Source organism: Balaenoptera borealis (assembly GCF_965194805.1).
Source record: "Balaenoptera borealis genome assembly, chromosome: 2".
Taxonomy (NCBI): Eukaryota; Metazoa; Chordata; class Mammalia; order Artiodactyla; family Balaenopteridae; genus Balaenoptera; species Balaenoptera borealis.
In genome coordinates this window covers 60,728,379-60,747,345 of record NC_138867.1, presented here as the reverse complement: position 1 = coordinate 60,747,345, position 18,967 = coordinate 60,728,379, and the positions used below count along the sequence as shown (strand labels likewise).

The window sequence follows — 18,967 nt, the reverse complement described above, 5'->3', positions numbered from 1 at the left end:
AGGTTCTTCAGAACCTTTTTTTTTTTTATTTTAGATTCCATATATATATGTGTTAACATACATTATTTGTTTTTCTCTTTCTGACTTACTTCACTCTGTATGACAGACTCTAGGTCCATCCACCTCACTACAAATAATTCAATTTCATTTCTTTTTATGGCTGAATAATATTCCATTGTATATATATGTCACATCTTCTTTATCCATTCATCTGTCAATGAACAGTTAGGTTGCTTCCATGTCCTGGCTATTGTAAATAGAGCTGCAGTGAACATTGTGGTACATGACTCTTTTTGAATTATGGTTTTCTCAGGATATATGCCCAGTAGTGGGACTGCTGGGTCATACGGTAGTTCTGTTTTTAGTTTTTTTTTTTTCTTGTGGTATGTAAATTATATCTCAACGTACAATAAGCAAGCATTTAAAATAAAATGCTACTTCCTTCTGGCCTCTGTTGTTTCAGATGAGAAATCCACTGTCTTTACAAGTGGAGTTCCTCTCTAGATTATGTGTTGTTTCTCTCTGACTGCTTTTAAGATTTGTTTTTGTTTGTTTTTACCTCTCTAAAGTTTAATTACAGTGTGTATTGGCATGGATTTCTTTGGTTTATCGTGTTTCTCATTTGCTCAGGTTCTTCAGTCTGTAGGGTTTTGTCCTTTACCAAATTAGGGAAGTTTTATCCATTATTTCCTTGAATAGTCTCTCAGTCCCACTCTCTTTGTACTTTATTCTGGAACTCTGATAATACAAATACTGAATTACCTGTTTTCGTTCTACAGGCCCATGAGGCTCTGATTGTTGTTGATGTGTAACTTGACTGACCACAGTGACCAGAATGTGATCAAGCATTATTCTCATGTTTCTGTGAGGTGGTTTTGGATAAGATTTACATTTAAATCAGTGGACTTTGAGTAAGGCAGGTTGCCCTCCACCATGTGGATGGGACCCATCCACTCAGTTGAAGGCCTGAGTAGAATAAAAGACTGACTTCCCCTGAGCAAGAGGGAATTCTTCAGCAGATGACCTTCAGACTTGAACTGCAACATTGGCTTTCCCTGTGTCTTCCAGCCTACCCTGCAGCTTATGGACTTGAGTAGAATACTACTTTTGTTTATCATTCATCACTTGATTAACATTTAAGCTGTTCAAACTTGGGTTTTCTAATTTTATTATGTGATTCCTTTTTCTCACAAAACTCTGAGATTCTATCATTTTTCTTCATTATTTGTTTTTCTGCTCCTCAGAGCAGATAATCTCTATTGAATCTGTATCTTTAAGTTCATTGATTTGTTTTTTTTAACATCTTTATTGGAGTATAATTGCTTTACAATGGTGTGTTAGTTTCTGCTTTATAAGAAGGTGAATCAGCTATACATATAAATATATCCCCATATCTCCTCCCTCTTGTGTCTCCCTCCCACCCTCCCTATCCCACCCCTCTAGGTGGTCACAAAGCACCAAGCTGATCTCCCTACGCTATGCGGCTGCTTCCCACTAGCTATCTGTTTTACATTTGGTAGTGTATATATGTCCATGCCACTCTCTCACTTCTTCCCAGCTTACCCTTTCCCCCCACCACGTCCTCAAGTCCATTCTCTAGGTCTGCATCTTTATTCCTGTCCTGCCTCTAGGTTCTTCATAACCTTTTTTTTTTTTTTTTTAGATTGCATATATATGTGTTAACATACGTTATTTGTTTTTCTCTTTCTGACTTACTTCACTCTGTATGACAGACTCTAGGTCCATCCACCTCACTACAAATAACTCAATTTCATTTCTTTTTATGGCTGAGTAATATTCCAATATATGTATATGTGCCATATCTTCTTTATCCATTCATCTGTCAGTGGACACTTAGGTTGCTTCCATGTCCTGGCTATTGTAAATAGAGCTGCAATGAACACTGTTGTACATGACTCTTTTTGAATTATGGTTTTCTCAGGGTATATGCCCAGTAGTGGGATTGCTGGGTTGTATGGTAGTTCTATCTTTAGTTTTTTAAGGAACCTCCATACTGTTCTTCATAATGGCTGTATCAATTTACATTCCCACCAACAGTGCAAGAGGGTTCCCTTTTCTCCTCACCCTCTCCAGCATTTATTGTTTGTAGATTTTTTGATGATGGCCATTCTGACCGGTGTGAGGTGATACCTCATTGTAGTTTTGATTTGCATTTCTCTAATGATAAGTGATGTTGAGCATCCTTTCATGTGTTTGTTGGCAATCTGTATATCTTCTTTGGAGAAATATCTATTTAGGTCTTCTGCCCATTTTTGGATTGGGTTGTTTGTTGATATTGAGCTGCATGAGCTGCTTGTAAATTTTGGAGATTAATCCTTTGTCAGTTCCTTCATCTGCAAATATTTTCTCCCGTTCTGAGGGTTGCCTTTTTGTCTTTTTTATGGTTTCCTTTGCTGTGTAAAAGCTTTTCAGTTTCATTAGGTCCCATTTGTTTATTTCTGTTTTTATTTCCATTTCTCTAGGAGGTGGGTCAAAAAGGATCTTGCTGTGATTTATGTCATAGAGTTTTCTGCCTATGTTTTCCTCTAAGAGTTTTATAGTGTCTGGCCTTACATTTAGGTCTTTACTCCATTTTGAGTTTATTTTTGTGTATGGTGTTAGGGAGTGTTCTAATTTCATTCTTTTACATGTAGCTGTCCAGTTTTCCCAGCACCACTTATTGAAGAGGCTGTCTTTTCTCCATTGTATATTCTTGCCTCCTTTATCAAAAATAAGGTGACCATACGTGCATGGGTTTGTCTCTGGGCTTTCTATCCTGTTCCATTGATTTATATTTCTGTTTTTGTGCCAGTACCATACTGTCTTGATTACTGTAACTGTGTAGTATAGTCTGAAGTCGGGGAGCCTGATTCCTCCAGCTCCCTTTTTTTCCCTCAAGACTGCTTTGGCTATTCGGGGTCTTTTGTGTCTCCGTACAAATTTTAAGATTTTTTGTGCTACTTCTGTAAAAAAATGCCATTGGTAATTTGGTAGGGATTTATTGAATCTGTAGATTGTTTTGGGTAGTATAGTCATTTTCACAATATTGATTCTTCCAATCTAAGAACATGGTATATATCTCTCCATCTGTTTGTATCATCTTTAAATCTTATTTTTTAAACGACAGTTTTTAATTTGTTGACTCTTCTTTAAACAGGAACTTCCAAAGAGTCAATGCAAAGCATCCCACATTATCTTCAAATAAATGAAATACTGTTAATCAGCGATCAAGAATTTCTCCCATGCCATATAATGGATGAGCATTGGAAGTTCTATGTGGAATGTGAGGAGCTAACATTCTAAAGCCTTGTTTTCTTAATAATTTATTAGGTATTTGTTCATATTATTAACCAGTGTTCATATTTTGTCGTGTGTGGGCTGGCGGGCCTATTTAATACACACTTTATGAGTTACTACTTAAGATGTGTTTACTGTTTTAAGAAAAAATATAACTCTTCAACTATTGTAGTAAGATTAATAGTTTTTTGCAATTAAAATAAAGACATTTTTGCCATAAACAATATTGACTCTCTGGCTTTCTTTTTACTAAAATAAACTTTAAACAAATCTTTAAATCAACACTTCTACCTTTGCATAAATAACAGTTGTTCCTTATGGGAAGTAAGAATACAAATAGGAGTGACTATTGGTCCTGAAAAGTCCCTGGTAAAGTAAATCTACTTAAAAAAAGAACTTAAAGTCCCACTGCCTTCCCCCATTTACTTTGGAATTTATGTTGAAATCAAAATGTAAAATTATGAAAGAGGTTTGTCTTAAGTTTCACAAAATTTAGTGTAGATAGAATTGTAGCTGTGCCAAGTCTGAGAACAAAAAATGAATCGAGTGTTGATTCGGGGGCTGATTATTTTAAATAGGATATATTTCATCTTTAACGTTTGCTACATTGTCATGAAGATTTTTTTTAAAAGAGCTTTATAAGTTTTTATAAGCTGTCTTTATACGGGTCTGTCTTAATCCTTTGATAGCCATCTTATTCTTATCTGTCATTACCCCAGGCTCCCAAATACGCTTTTTAACTCTGTGGCCTAATTCTGTCCCTTCTCTCTCATATGGGTAGAGAGGTCAAAATTGCAATAAAAATTACCCTAGCAAGTGCTAGAACTTGGGGGGGGGGGATGGGGAGGAGCAATATGGTGTTGCTTTTTGATATTTTCTTATTTTAAATGTACAGAATCTTAAATATCTTTAGAATACACAAGAAACTTGTCAAGTTGCCTGTGGAGAGAAGAATTATGGGACTGGGGAACTAAGGGGAAAGGAAGACTTTTAACTACGTGCACCCTTTCGCAACTTTGAAATTGGTACTCTGTGTTTATTCTTTGTATTCAGATAAAAATTTTAAATATCTGAAAAGATAGCACCTGAAAATGTTTGCCTATTCATAAAAGTGTAAAGACAGATCATTTTATTTTTCTTCCTTTGAGAGTCCATTGAAAATGTTCAGGATAAAGTGAACCCTACATGTTGTAATGTTTGAGAACTGACAAGAATTTTATTGTTCCATTATCATTTTCTTAGACTACCCTATTTTTCTAATTTTTGAATAATATACCTGAGGTGGTCTATTTGGCTTTCATTACTTAAGGAGATATTTAAAACATGGGCCATTTAGGAATATATGTACTAACATGGGAAATATATACAATATATATAAGTATACAATGTACTTATTATATATATAAGTAACTGAAAAATGCAAATTGTTAGACAGTATTTAGTACAAATCCTGGTTGTGTTAAATAAAAATTATATGCCTTTCTGCCTCTGTGGGAGGGAAGTTTGGGGGAGAATGGATACATGTATATGTACGGCTGAGTCCCTTTGCTGTGTACCTGAAACTATCACAACATTGTCAATCGGCTATACTCCAATATAAAATAAAAAGTTTAAAGAAAATTATATGCCTTTGAATGCATGTATAATATATATAGCCATATAAATATACATATTTTTATATTATGCATGGTATATCTACTTTATAAGCTATGAAATGTGTATTTGTATGTATAAGTATGTGTGTGGTGTGGGAGATGTCAAGTAAAAGGTCTGGAATACTACAAATAAAATTGCAGTGCCTGTTCCTAAGGGAGTTGGACTGGGGAAGTTGGAAGGATATATTACAGTTTACTTTCAACTTAAAAAAAAAGCCACGCACATATTTCTTTTGTAATTTAAAAATATTTTTAAAAAAATAACTTAAAAGCAAGTATTTTGTTTAGTGATTACAATTTACAAAAGTCATACATTCTAAGTTTATAGCATAAGAAATCTTGCAATTCTGAGTTTTCATTTTAGAGATCAAATTCTTAAACTTAGTTTTCCAAGCCCATTTAACATTAAGTATACCAACTGGCAACTGACTTCACACCTAGTGGAGGCATGTTGAGTATTGCCCAAACTAAACAAAAGGGTCTACTTCAAGCAGGGTTGGGGTCCGGAGAGCTACCTTACCTCAGATCTTCCCTGTGAGATGATTGGGTGATTTGGGGTATTGGCTAGATGTTTTGCCTATTCTGTGTTCTAAATGAAACAAGCTTCTGGACCCTAAGCCATACGAGGGACTTCCAAGAATATCTAATAATGCAATCTTCTCTGATATTTGTATCCTTTCTATAAAACTAAGTTCCTGAATATCTCCAGGATACTCCATACCCAACAAGGAAGTCTATTTCCTTTCAGACAGGTACTCCTAAATATTAGAAAGCTGGAACCCCAATGTCCCAGGACTCACAACACTTCCTTTTAAGACTTGAATTTACAGCATAAGCCTCCCCTGGCCTGATTGCTGGGAATGTCCAAGCATACATCTTGTCCTTTCGTCCTCCATTTCTCTTTCATTCAGTCACTTCGAATTCCCCTCCTGAGCTCAGTCCTTTATCAGGACTAGACTATGTGCAACCCTATCCCGTTTCTCTCACCCCTGTTCTTTGCCTTATAAAAACCTGGAGCACACTCCAGCAAATTATTCTTCCTAAGGGTCTGTTTTACTTCCCTGCTGCTACTGCGAGAGTAAAATCTAGGCCCAACATTTGAGGCCCCTAGCTCTCTGGTCCTGACGTAACCTTCCAGCTTCATCTCCAGCCATCTCTAACCTTTTAACTCACTCTTAAGCTCCTTCTTCATCCCTTTTTATAGACTGAAATTGTGCCCTCTCAAAATTCATATGTTGAGGTCCTAACCCTCAGTACCTCAGAATGTGACTGTATTTAGAGATAGGACCTTTAAAGAGACTATTAAAATAAGGCAGTTAAAGTAGGTCCAAATGCAGTCTGACTGGTGTCCTTACATGAAAAACTTTGGACATACAAAGGGATACTGGGGTTGCATGTGAACAGACAAAAGACCATAAGGAACACAGCAAAAAGGCAGCCATCTGCAAACAAAGGAGAGAGGACTCAGAATGAAATCAGCCCTGCTGACGCTTTGATCCTGGACTTCTACCCTCCAGAACTGTGAGAAATAATTTTCTGTTGTTTAAGCCACCCAGTTTTTAGTATTTCGTTATTGCAGCACTGGCAAACTAATACAATCCCTAACTCTACCCAACATTTTGTTTATACTACCGGGAATGTTCCCTCTCCCATCTGTCCATCTATGTCCATCTTTGAGCCCTCTCCTCATATATGACCACCTGTGTTGCTTTCTCAGGCCAAGCACTTAATATTTACTGCTTGGTATTATTAGTTTTCTTTCAATGGCTCATCTCCCTCAAGTAGGTGGAAAACTTGTCGAGGTCAGGTTTAGGGTTTTGCTCTTTGTGTTTCTAATAAAATATCTCAAACATACTAGATACTCAAGAAGTATCAATCAGGGCGTTTTCAAGTATGATAACAGAAAACCATACTCATAATGGAAAATTTATTATTTCATATATTAAGTCCAGAGGTAGGAATTTGGGGGTTGGTTAATTCTTTAATTCAACAATATCATGATTGTTTCCATCTTTCTTCCAGCTCCCTTCACAGTACCAAGATGGCTCTGCTGTTATAGGCAGGTGTACATGCAGAAACAGCATTATTAAAAGAAGGAAGGAAAATTTTCTTCCAATGCATGTCTTTTGGGAAGAAACCTTCCCTGACACCACCACCCCAGGAAATTGTATGTCATTAGACAAAATTGTGCCATCTGCTTGTTCCAAAGCAGTCACTAGCCAGGGAAGTGGGGTTACCTTGACTGGCTGTGAGAAGTAAGTACATGCCCATGTGCGGGAAAGTAGTCAGATGTACAAACTCCACACTGCCAGTTAAAAAAAAACCCTGGGGCTTCCCTGGCAGCGCAGTGGTTAAGAATCCGCCTGCCAGTGCAGGGGACACGGGTTCGAGCCCTGGTCCAGGAAGATCCCACATGCCTCAGAGCAACTAAGCCCATGCGCCACAACTACTGAGCCTGCGCCCCAGAGCCCGCGAGCCACAGCTACTGAGCCCGCGTGCCGCAACTACTGAAGCCCACGCACCTAGAGCCCGTGCTCCGCAACAAGAGAAGCCACCGCAATGAGAAGCCCGCGCACCACAACGAAGGGTAGCCCCTGCTCGCCACTAGAGAAAGCCCACGCGCAGCAACGAAGACCCAACACAGCCAAAAATAAATAAATAAAATAAATAAATTTATTTAAAAAAAAAAACCTGTGTAAGGCAGGGGCAGGGGTGGGGTAAGAGCTAATATTTATTGAGCACTTAACATATACCAGTCATTGTTATAAGCACTTCCGATGTGTTAACTCATTTAATATTCACCACACCCTATGAGGTAGGAAATATTATCCGCATTTTATAGATGAGGAAACTGAGGTATAGGATGAAGTAACTTGGCCCAAAGTCACACAGCTACCAAGTGGTAGAGCTGGGATTCGAACCTGGTAATCTGGCTTCACAACTCAGGCTGTTAGGTATCATATATTTCCTCTGTCTCAACCAAAATTATCTGCCTGAAAATATATGTTATGATTAAAACTGTGAACATCACTCTGAGTGACAGTGACCCTACTTACTTCTGCCACCTACACATTCTGAGGTGTCAGTGTTTGCTCACTTTGGTGGATGACAGGCAGGACAGACGGAGATACTCACTGGTAGAAAATGGAATGCAGAAGTCTTACTGGAAGAGTTTCAGTATGAATACATTGGTATCTGCTCTTGGGCTCTCTCTTTTTCAATCTAGGGAGTTGCAGGCATAAAGAATGTGTAAAGTTTATTCATCTGAGATATTGCCCAAACTCAATTTTCACAGAAAACTGCCTTGTTAATTGAATGCATGTGCCCATAGGACTTGTATTTTAAGTCCCTTTGGATTCTCAAGACTGTGAGGGCTGATAGCACGTAACCTCCACGTGTATTTCTTTGGACCCCCTCGTCTTCTATTTCTTCTCATCTCATGTGGTAAGTTTCTGCTTAAACTTTTTTTTTTTAATGCAATCACAGAAATGTATTTAGAATTATTTACTTTTATTTGTAGTTACATTTTTTTAAACATCTTTATTGGAGTATAATTGCTTTACAGTGCTGTGTTAGTTTCTGCTGTATAGCAAAGTGAATCAGCTATATGTGTACATATAGCCCCATATGCCCTCCCTCTTGTGTCTCCCTCCCACCCTCCCTATCCCACCCCTCTAGGTGGTCACAAAACACCAAGCTGATCTCCCTGTGCTATGCAGCTGCTTCCCAGTAGCTATCTATTTTACATTTGGTAGTGTATATATGTCCATGCCACTCTCTCACTTTGTCCCAACTTACCCTTCCCACTCCCCATGTCCTCAAGTCCATTCTCTACGTCTGCATCTTTATTCCTGTCCTGCCCCTAGGTTCATCAGAACCCGTTTTTTTTTTTTTTTTTTAGATTCTATATATATGTGTTATCTGCTTAAACTTAATCATAATGTTCTCATGTCCCCAGTTCTCTTACCACCTAAATAAGAGGAACAGAATTTGAGGCCATGTCAAATCAAGTCACCTCCATTTAAAGTCCCGAGTAAAAGCTGCATAGTTAACTTCTAAATTCCTTGGACATATTTGTAAGTTCATATTCTTTCATTTAGGCTGCTTTGCCAGGGACTTTAAAGTAGGAACAGTAGATGCAAACATTTGAAGCTGTAATGTAAAGAGTGGTACTTCTAAAGGTAAAAGCAGTTAACATTTCTGTTTTTCACTGTTCACAAGACACCTTGAAGTTCAATGACATCTGGCATTGTGGCTGAGACATGAAGTTGGCTCGTGTCCTTCAAAGCTGGAGGCAAGGAAGTGGTAAGGCAAGTTACCTAGCTGGTGGGTGAGCCTCGCCAATCCCCCAGCATATTCATCTCAGCACAGCTTTTTTGTTCTCTGTTCATTACTGCCTACTCACATTAACTGTTGTGAAATGATTAAACAAAACAAAAACTATGTTTTGTTTCTATGTTTCTTGGGTAAAAATGGCCCCGAAAGAAATGCTGGTGATGGAAATGAAGAGGTTTAAGAAAATATTGGTTCTCAATATCTTGTGATAACCTATAATGGAAAAGAATCTGAAAAAGGATATATATACATATATATAATATATATTATACTATATATGTATATAATTCCTTGAAACTAATACAACATTATAAATCAAGTATACTTCAATTTTTTTAAAAAGGAAAGAGAAAAAATGTTGGTTCTCAGCCAAATAAAAAACCAGGGTGAAAAAGGGAGTAAACAGTGAAATTTGGAAGAGCTTAGCTCTGTGCCACGAATGATTATGTGTAGTAATGTAAACCAGAGAGCCCTAAGTCTCTGTACCGGTGCATCTCCTTTTCCTTTAGAAGCCAAGTAGAATGACTTGAGTCCCTCAGTCAATGTACAGGGCAAAGTCCACCAGCTCCCTGACTTTAGGTACCCCTATTTTTTCCAAGAATAGGCTCTCCCATTGTAGCTGCTTTTCTTTCTTTTTTTTTTTTTTATATTTTTTTTGATGTGGACTATTTTTAAAGTCTTTATTGAATTTGTTACAATATTGCTTCTATTTTATGTTTTCGTTTTTTGGCCCCCGAGGCATGTGGGATCTTAGCTCCCCAACCAGGGATCAAACCCGCACCCCGTGCATTGGAAGGGGAAGTCCCAACCACTGGACCGCCAGGGGAGTCCCTGTAGCTGCTTTTCTATGAAATTCCATCAGCAAGCCGGTCAGCTTGGTACCTGGGCATTGCTCTCAGCCACTAGTGCTGTCCTCACCCCCATATCTCTCTACCGCATGCTAATCTCACCCCCCCCAAGTCCTTCCCCCAAAGCGCCACCCACCCCAGCTCTTGTGGGGCAGGCTTCACTGAAGGCTTGGTGGTAAAGGGAAAGGAGTGATAGCACAGCACAGCAAACAACCTAAGGTTGACTGACCTCTACCACAGGGAATTTCTCCCCAAGGGCGTTCTCTTTAGACCCTGCTCTGGCTGAAGCAGTATAGGACAGTGGATATGAGCGCAGACTCACCTGACATCCTGGCTCCACCACTCACTGGTTATGGAAACTTGTGACCCTCCCTAGGTCTCATTCCATGTCTGAAATGGAGCTACCAAGGTGCCTCCCTCCTGAGATGTCCCTGAGGATTAAATGAGATAATCTGTGCAAAGCGGGCATCCCGGTGGCTGGCACATAGTAGCTTTTGTTTCTATGAGGAGTAAGTTACCAGGCTCCCCCCTTTCTCTGTAAACCTCTGATTAACAACCCTGCTGCATCACACACACACACACACACACACACACACACACACACACACACACACACACATACACCCACACTATACCCCTAATCCATAGCAGCAGAATCTTTGAGAATGTCTGGGCATCAGTAATGACTTAAGCTCCCCAAGTGATTATAATACGCAACCAGGCTGAGAACTACATCTGTAGACTCTTTCTACATCTTCCCCTTGGCTTTCTTTCCTGAGCCACCTATCACATTTCTCCAGGCCCATGGGAGAAACTCAGTGTTCTATGCTTTCCTCATTGTATTAGAAGCATAGCATTTGGGCTCTGTGACTCACTTCTGCCCATCTAGGCTCTGCTCAGGGCGCCTTGGCTTTCTCACCATAAAAATATTCTTGTAGGTGTTTTCCACTCCAGCCATGAAGTACAAGAGATTACATTCAGTTGTTGCTTTAAATGACTTTTTTTTTTTTAAAACAAGAGCAAAAAGCTACTACAGTTCACCACAAATCGAGTTACACATGCAATTAAGGAAACACTCCCATTTACCATTGCAACAAAAAGAATAAAATACCTAGGAATAAACCTACCTAGGGAGACAAAAGACCTGTGTGCAGAAAACTATAAGACACTGATGAAAGAAATTAAAGATGATACCAACAGATGGAGAGATATACCATGTTCTTGGATTGGAAGAATCAACATTGTGAAAATGAGTATACTACCCAAAGCAACCTACAGATTCAGTGCAATCCCTATCAAATTACCAATGGCATTTTTTACGGAGCTAGAACAAATCATCTTAAAATTTGTATGGAGACACAAAAGACCCCGAATAGCCAAAGCAGTCTTGAGGCAAAAAAATGGAGCTGGAGGAATCAGACTTCCTGACTTCAGACTATACTACAAAGCTACAGTAATCAAGACAATATGGTACTGGCACAAAAACAGAAACATAGATCAATAGAACAAGATAGAAAGCCCAGAGATTAACCCACGCACCTATAGTCAACTAATCTATGACAAAGGAGGCAAAGATATACAATGGAGAAAAGACAGTCTCTTCAATAAGTGGTGCTGGGAAAACTGGACAGCTACATGTAAAAGAATGAAATTAGAATACTCCCTAACACCATACACAAAAATAAACTCAAAATGGATTAGGGACCTAAATATAAGACTGGACACTATAAAACTCTTAGAGGAAAACATAGGAAGAACACTCTTTGACATAAATCACAGCAAGATGTTTTTTGATCCACCTCCTAGAGTAATGGAAATAAAAACAAAAATAAACAAATGGGACCTAATGAAACTTCAAAGCTTTTGCACAGCAAAGGAAACCATAAACAAGACGAAAAGACAACCCTCAGAATGGGAGAAAATATTTGCAAACGAATCAACGGACAAAGGATTAATCTCCAAAATAGATAAACAGCTCATTCAGCTCAATATTAAAGAAACAAACACCCCAATCCAAAAATGGGCAGAAGACCTAAATAGACATTTCTCCAAAGAAGACATACAGACGGCCACGAAGCACATGAAAAGATGCTCAACATCACTAATTATTAGAGAAATGCAAATCAAAACTACAATGAGGTATCACCTCACTCCTGTTAGAATGGGCATCATCAGAAAATCTACAAACAACAAATGCTGGAGAGGGTGTGGAGAAAAGGGAACCCTCTTGCACTGTTGGTGGGAATGTAAATTGATACAGCCACTATGGAGAACAATATGGAGGTTCCTTAAAAAACTAAAAATAGAATTACCATATGACCCAGCAATCCCACTACTGAGCATATACCCAGAGAAAACCGTAATTCAAAAAGACACATGCACCCGAATGTTCATTGCAGCACTATTTACAATAGCCAGGTCATGGAAGCAACCTAAATGCCCATCAACAGACGAATGGATAAAGAAGATGTGGTACATATATACAATGGAATATTACTCAGCCATAAAAAGGAACGAAATTGAGTCATTTGTTGAGAAGTGGATGGATCTAGAGACTGTCATACAGAGTGAAGTAAGTCAGAAAGAGAAAAACAAATATCGTATATTAATGCATGTATGTGGAACCTAGAAAAATGGTACAGATGAGCTGGTTTGCAGGGCAGAAGTTGAGACACAGATGTAGAGAATGGACATATGGACACCAAGGGGGGAAAACTGCAGTGGGGTGGGGATGGTGGTGTGCTGAATTGGGCAATTGGGATTGATATGTATACACTGATGTGTATAAAATTGATGCCTAATAAGAACCTGCAGTATAAACAAACAAACAAACAAAACAACTAATACTAAACTTTCATTGGGTTATTTGTATGGAAATATGTTAATATAAATGTTTCAGACATTACATGAAATTTCTAAAAATCTTATATTTGTATTTGTATGGAAATATGTATGGAAATATGTTAATATAAATGTTTCAGACATTATATGAAATTTCTAAAAATCTTATATTTGTATTTGTATGGAAATATGTATGGAAATATGTTAATATAAATGTTTCAGACATTACATGAAATTTCTAAAAATCTTATATGTTCTGGTATAATGTTATAATTAATAATCCTAGTTATTACTTTAAAATGTATATCTCAGAAATAACTAATGTTCTTGTCAACTGCATTATTATGAACTTTCATCAAATCTTTAACAGTGGTCATTTTTAAGTCTTTTGTCATTTACAGACAGTTCTGGGTGTACTCTGATGCTTTTGCAAAAATGTTCCTATAAAAGGGTTTCATCTTCAAGAAATTCATGGAAAAGACTCTGACAAGTACAGGTTTCTGGTAACTGACTACTGCTGAACTGAATGAATAAGCATTTTCAGAACTCTAATGAAAAACTGATGAACTCATAAAAGTGCTAACAAAAGATCAAGATAAAAAAAAAATTAATTACATGGGACTGAGTGAACTGATGAGGATGAGTATAATTTTTGTGACTTTCTGTCTGAATTAAAAAAAAAAAAAATCCCACAAGGACTCAGAGGCAAAGAATATACAAATCAATTTTCACTGCAAAGTAAAGGAGCTGTTACAGTGGAGGATTACTGGACTGAATGTCAATATTATGACATAGTATGAGTGTGTTTCATGTTTAGTAATTGCAATCATTGTTGCTTTTGTTGTGGTCATCCATGTACAATGCTTGGTGTCAGTCTATTTATCTCTTGTAAAAATAAAATGCAGTGTGTGTGTGTGAAAAAAAAAAAAAAAAAAACAAGAGCAAAAAGCTACTATAGTTCACCACAAATCGAGTTACACATGTCCCTTCCAGACTAGGAGATCAAAGGTTGCAGCTGAGGGACCCAAGAAGCTGGACACCACTGGAGCACAACCTAGCAATATACTTGGAGTACTGATAAAATATTTCCACAGACCTTAGGGGGTTTTCAGCCTTGGCTGATCACGAGAATCACCTGAGGAACTTTAAAACTGGCCCAAATCCAGGACCCACTGGCAGAGATTCTAATTTCATTGATCTGGAATCTGTGCATCTATGCATCAGTACTTTTTAAATCTCCCCCAGATGATTCCAATGAGCAGCCACTGACCTCTGGTACCTGCTCTTATCACTTCATTTTTCTCTTTCACCCACCATCAATCACTGTATTAATCTTGTGTTTCCCATGCTGCCCCATTAAAAGAGTCACCTGGGACGCTTTTTTAAAATACAGTTCCTGGGCCCTACTCCAGGCTTACTGAATCAAAACCTCCAGGGAATTTTTTTGACAGCTGCTTAGGTGATTCTTATAAGGCAAATGTGGGAAACACTACATTAATCCAAGTTATCTTAGCCCATTTTCAGTTGATTAATATGTATTTTATTCATTTATTTAACAAGTATTTAATGAGCACCTAATGTGTGTTCAACATTGTTTTAGGTACTAGGAATACAGCAAAGAACATGACAAATTCCATGTCCTCATGGTTATTATGTCTTGAGTATGTCTAGAGTAAACAAGCAAACATTTAATTTAATAATTAAATTCAGAAAAATTTAATTTCAGATAGTGATAAATGTCATAAAGCCCGCATATCAGGATAAAGGGCTAGAAGGTGATATGGAGGTGGGGCAAACCATTGTTTTTAAAAGGGGAGCCAGGAGGGCCTGGTTTTGAAAAGTTGCATCTGAACAGACAACTGAGTGATGAGAAACTGCTTACAAATTTCATTTGTAGTCTCACTTATACCATGTTTACTCTATATGTCTCATGTCTCCTAAATTAAATGGGATTTCCTTCAAGGTCAGGGACTGTCTTATATTTTTGTATTCTTCCATAGCAACCAGTGCGGCATTTTGCACAAGCAAGAATTCAGTGAATCACACTAGTCGCAAAAGCATTTCATCCTTAAATATACCTTTAAAGACTCAGCCAGAAGAGAATTTGGCAAGTTACCTGCTTGCTAAGTAAAGGAAAATCCGGGGAAACATATTAAGCATCAGACATTCAGCCCAAGGCTAGACTTCCTGCTTGCTTCCAGTTGGTAGCCATAGTTACAAATTCTTATTAGAAAGGCTCCAAAACACGCCGAGATCTGGTCATCTGTGTAAGACTCCACGCTGGTGAACCCAGACCCAGAGCTTCGATTATCAGTTTCTGCTGCCTTACCACCTTGTGGTGTAATTTCTTGTCTTTTGTACTCAGCTTCCCCTCAACTTCTTACCAATGTCTCTTCATGCCTTCAAGTTCCATTCAGCCCCTATTTCCTTAAGATAAACAGCTGAGTTCTGCAGAAGGCCACTGGATCCTATAATGTTTCTGAAGGCCAAAGAGGACTTTTTACTACATTAGAAATTCCTCAGAAGGTTTCGTGTAACCAATTCAGATGGCTTGGGAGGGTTTTTCACAATTCCAATTTGGGATTTACATGGCTTTTAGGAGCCTTTCCATTTCTTGCAGGATTACTCTGTTCTTCAAATACTTTCCTTGGGCCAAGAACAACACAATCAGTACTGGAAGGTTGACCCAGGAGGCAACATCATTTCGTGGGGAAATTCCTGAACGAGGAATAGCGAGACCAATGTGTTTCCTACCAGTTCTACGACTGATTTGCTGATTGACCTGGACAAGTTACTTGACCTTTGAGCCCCAGGATCCTTGGTTATATGATAACACTCAGGATTGTCATTTTGAAGACCCAATAGAATTAATGAACGAGAGACCACTTCACAACATGCTAATTGCTGCAGCATTACAGCATACTATTATTATAGCCAAAGTAATACACCATGTTCTTCTACTCCATATGGTAGTTATTTGCATCCTTTCAGCCTCTCATTTCTACAGCGAAACTTCAGAAGTAAGATTCTGGAGCTGTGCTTTTGATAAGGAGCTTGGAGCTGTGCTTTTGATAAGGCCTCCTTACTTTTCTTTGCTTTTCCTACTTTTCCTTCAAGGATCTACTTGGAACTCACCACCGCCCGCCCCGCCACTCTGAGTGAAATCTTTTAGTGGTGTCCTCAGTGACTGTGTCCCCTTGGCTGAATTCCTCTGGCATGGCTACCATTTGGCCCCAGTCAGTTGACTCTAAGCATCCCCTATCTTGTTGGTGATTTATGTTCCGAGTGCAGGGACTACCTCTGTAACTACAGTGTCTTTCTTTGAGGGCAAGGTCTGTGATTTATGCCTCTTTGCGTCCTTAGCTCAAGCAATACATTTTCATTGACGATGACTTTTGGGGATTGTACTGGGTTGACTAGTGTCCCCTCAAAGTTCATGTCTTTGCATATGTATTGTAATCAATTAAGATGAGGTCATACTTGACTTAAGTGACCCTAAATCCAATGTCTGGTGTCCTTAAAGAAGAGAGAAATTTGGACACAGAGGAGACACAGGAAAAGAAGCTCATGTAATGACAAGGCAGAGATTGGAGTGATGCAGCTATAAGCCAAGGAATGCCAAGGATTGCCAGCAACCACCAGAAGCTAGGATGAGGCAGAGAAGGATTCTTTCCTAGATCCTTCAGAGGGATCACAGCCTTGCCAATGCCTTGATTTCAGGCTTTTAGCCTCCAAATTGTGAAAGAATAAATTTCTGCTGTTTTAAGTCACCCAGTTTGTGGTAATTTGTTAGGTAGCCCTGGGAAACTAATACCCGGGGGATGCTAAGCACACTGTAGAGTGTAGCAGAGGCCTTAGGGGGCCACCATCCAGCCTAGAGGCATCCTTTCTGAAGACCTGGGATGCTGATCCGAGCAAGGTTTTAAGGGAAGAGAGTAACTAACTGAAGAAGACAGGGAATGAGCTGAATATGGTCTGAGTAGAAAAAACAAAAAACAACAAAATTTACAAACTTTATGGTAAAGGTATTTTTTTAAGGTTCCATCATAGAAACAGTTTGCTTTATGACAAAAAGGTTGATCTGGGAGTTGGAAACAGGGGAGCAAGTAAGTGAATGGACAACTACTTTATGATATGATATATTCAAATTTTTAAATTGGCCAATTTGGGAGGAATTGTGTGTGTATGGATTTCATAGCACCCCTTGCTTAGGTAACTGGAATCTATGCTGTGAGCCAGGCTGATGATGGCTGGTGGACCATTTGGATTCCAGCCCTGGAAGCCTCCATTTCCTCAGCTGTTAATGGCATGGACACTGAGATAGACCACCCGGGTCTGAGTTCTGGCTCTGTCCCTTACAGGTACGTTATTACACCTCACTTACCTCCCTCTGGTCCTCTGTAAAATCAGAATAGAAATGGCATCTCCCTCATAAAGTTGTGAGGATTGAAAGATGAATCTGCATAAACTGCTTAGAACAGTGCTCACAGTGGATAATAGAAGCCTGAGTTGTTTTTATCATCATCATCATCATGAGGGAGACCAGAAGGGTGAATAATGTGACCTTTAATGACTCTTCCAGAAAGAGGAGGTCGCACTAGAGAGAAGGAGATGAATGCAAAGCTGGTCATTTGCTTGAAAATAAGTCTGCAAGGTGGATATTAAAATACTTGCTTTCCCGAACACAAGGGAATTTTTTAAAGGCAGGGCGGTCTCAGAGTCTCTATTACTGTGGGCAGACTCCAGATCCTGGGAGTAAAGGATATGGGGTCCCATGCAGCGCTCCCTCTTTGGGATTCCCTGGGTCTCAAGGCCTAACCCGTTTTACCTGGTCCTATCTGGCTCCTCACCAACGCATCTGGCATACAGCAGGCTCTCAGTCAGCATGAGTTGACTGAGGACGGAAGGAAGAAACCGGCTGGGATTGACTTCCCCGGTGCATCCCCTGACTGTAAAGCCGGGCGCAGGAGCCTCTGGCCCCCAAGGACTTGGAGCGCCACGGGAGACGTCTGGAAGGTCGAGAATTACAAGCACAGCGTAGGGCATCTACTTCACAGAGTTAGTATAGTCCCAAGAGCCCGCTACCAAGGCTGAGGCGTAGATATTGCCCTGTTGGTTAAGTAGGCGTGTGCTTGCTTTCAGGCAATTATTGGGTGAGCAGAGTTGGGACCGGATGCCGCGCCGGCACGGCCCGCCACCTTCACCCCCGCTTGAGGGTAAAGAGGAAGCTTTAGAATGTCTATGTGAAATGTAGGCACAGACTGAAACACAACTTCGTACTATTGGACATACAGCTCCCCCTTCCCACGCTGCTCCTAGATGATATTTCTCCAGGCTGCGTGGGACACTATCCTGGTCTTACCAATGAGAGCGAGGCGATTCCTGCAGGACCGGAGCCTCGCAAAGGGAAAAGCAAGGAGTCGCAGATGTGTTTGCTTTGTCACCGCCCCCTGAGCATCTCTGGGCAAGTCACTTAGCTCTCCAGACCTCGACTTTCTTGCTGTTTAATGTGGGGAGGGAACCGAACCTGGCTGACGCTCAGGGCAGCGGCAGAGAGCGGAGCGCGCCGCGCGCGCCTGGGAACTTTGTCTCGAGCGCGAAGCCTGGACCCCCGAGTGCAGGGGCGGGAGCTCCCTCTGCGGGAGCGCGGCGGAGGCGCTCCTCCTTCCCCTCCACGTCACGGGGGCCGCTCGGCGCTCTACAGTCCCCGGCCGAGGGAGAGCAACTCTCTAGCAGGGCGCGCCGCCGAGGTGGCGGCGGAGGACCAGGAGGAGGAGGAGGAGGCGGGAGCCAGTCGCCGCCGCCGCCGCCGCGGGACCAGGAGTCCGCAGCGCAGCTCGCGGCCCGGCCGCAGCGGTTCCTGCACCCGCGGGGACCCCGCGCTCGGGGCTCCCCCCGCTCCCTTTCGTAAGTCCACTTGGCCACGCAGTCCAGCGAGGAACGCGCGGGGCCGGGGTGCGGGGCTCCTGGCCCGTCCTGGGGACGCCCGGA

The 18,967-nt window shown here is 40.3% G+C and overlaps 2 protein-coding genes across 3 annotated transcripts in view; both read left to right on the top strand.

The window, feature by feature from the left end:
- ANKRD31 (ankyrin repeat domain 31) overlaps positions 1 to 10,747 on the top strand; it is a 139,179-nt gene extending 128,432 nt beyond the window's left edge. Inside the window, exon 25 of the mRNA XM_082374969.1 lies at positions 3,158 to 10,747. Coding sequence (XP_082231095.1) covers positions 3,158 to 3,303 — 146 coding nt within the window. The 3' untranslated portion in view covers positions 3,304 to 10,747. The remainder of the gene's footprint in view (positions 1 to 3,157) is intronic.
- Positions 10,748 to 13,935: 3,188 nt separating this feature from the next.
- Positions 13,936 to 18,967, top strand: part of GCNT4 (glucosaminyl (N-acetyl) transferase 4) — a 33,442-nt gene continuing 28,410 nt past the window's right edge. For both annotated transcript variants that reach the window (XM_082378131.1, XM_082378129.1), the window contains exon 1: positions 13,936 to 18,883. The gene's annotated coding sequence lies outside the window, so the exon portion shown is untranslated. The remainder of the gene's footprint in view (positions 18,884 to 18,967) is intronic.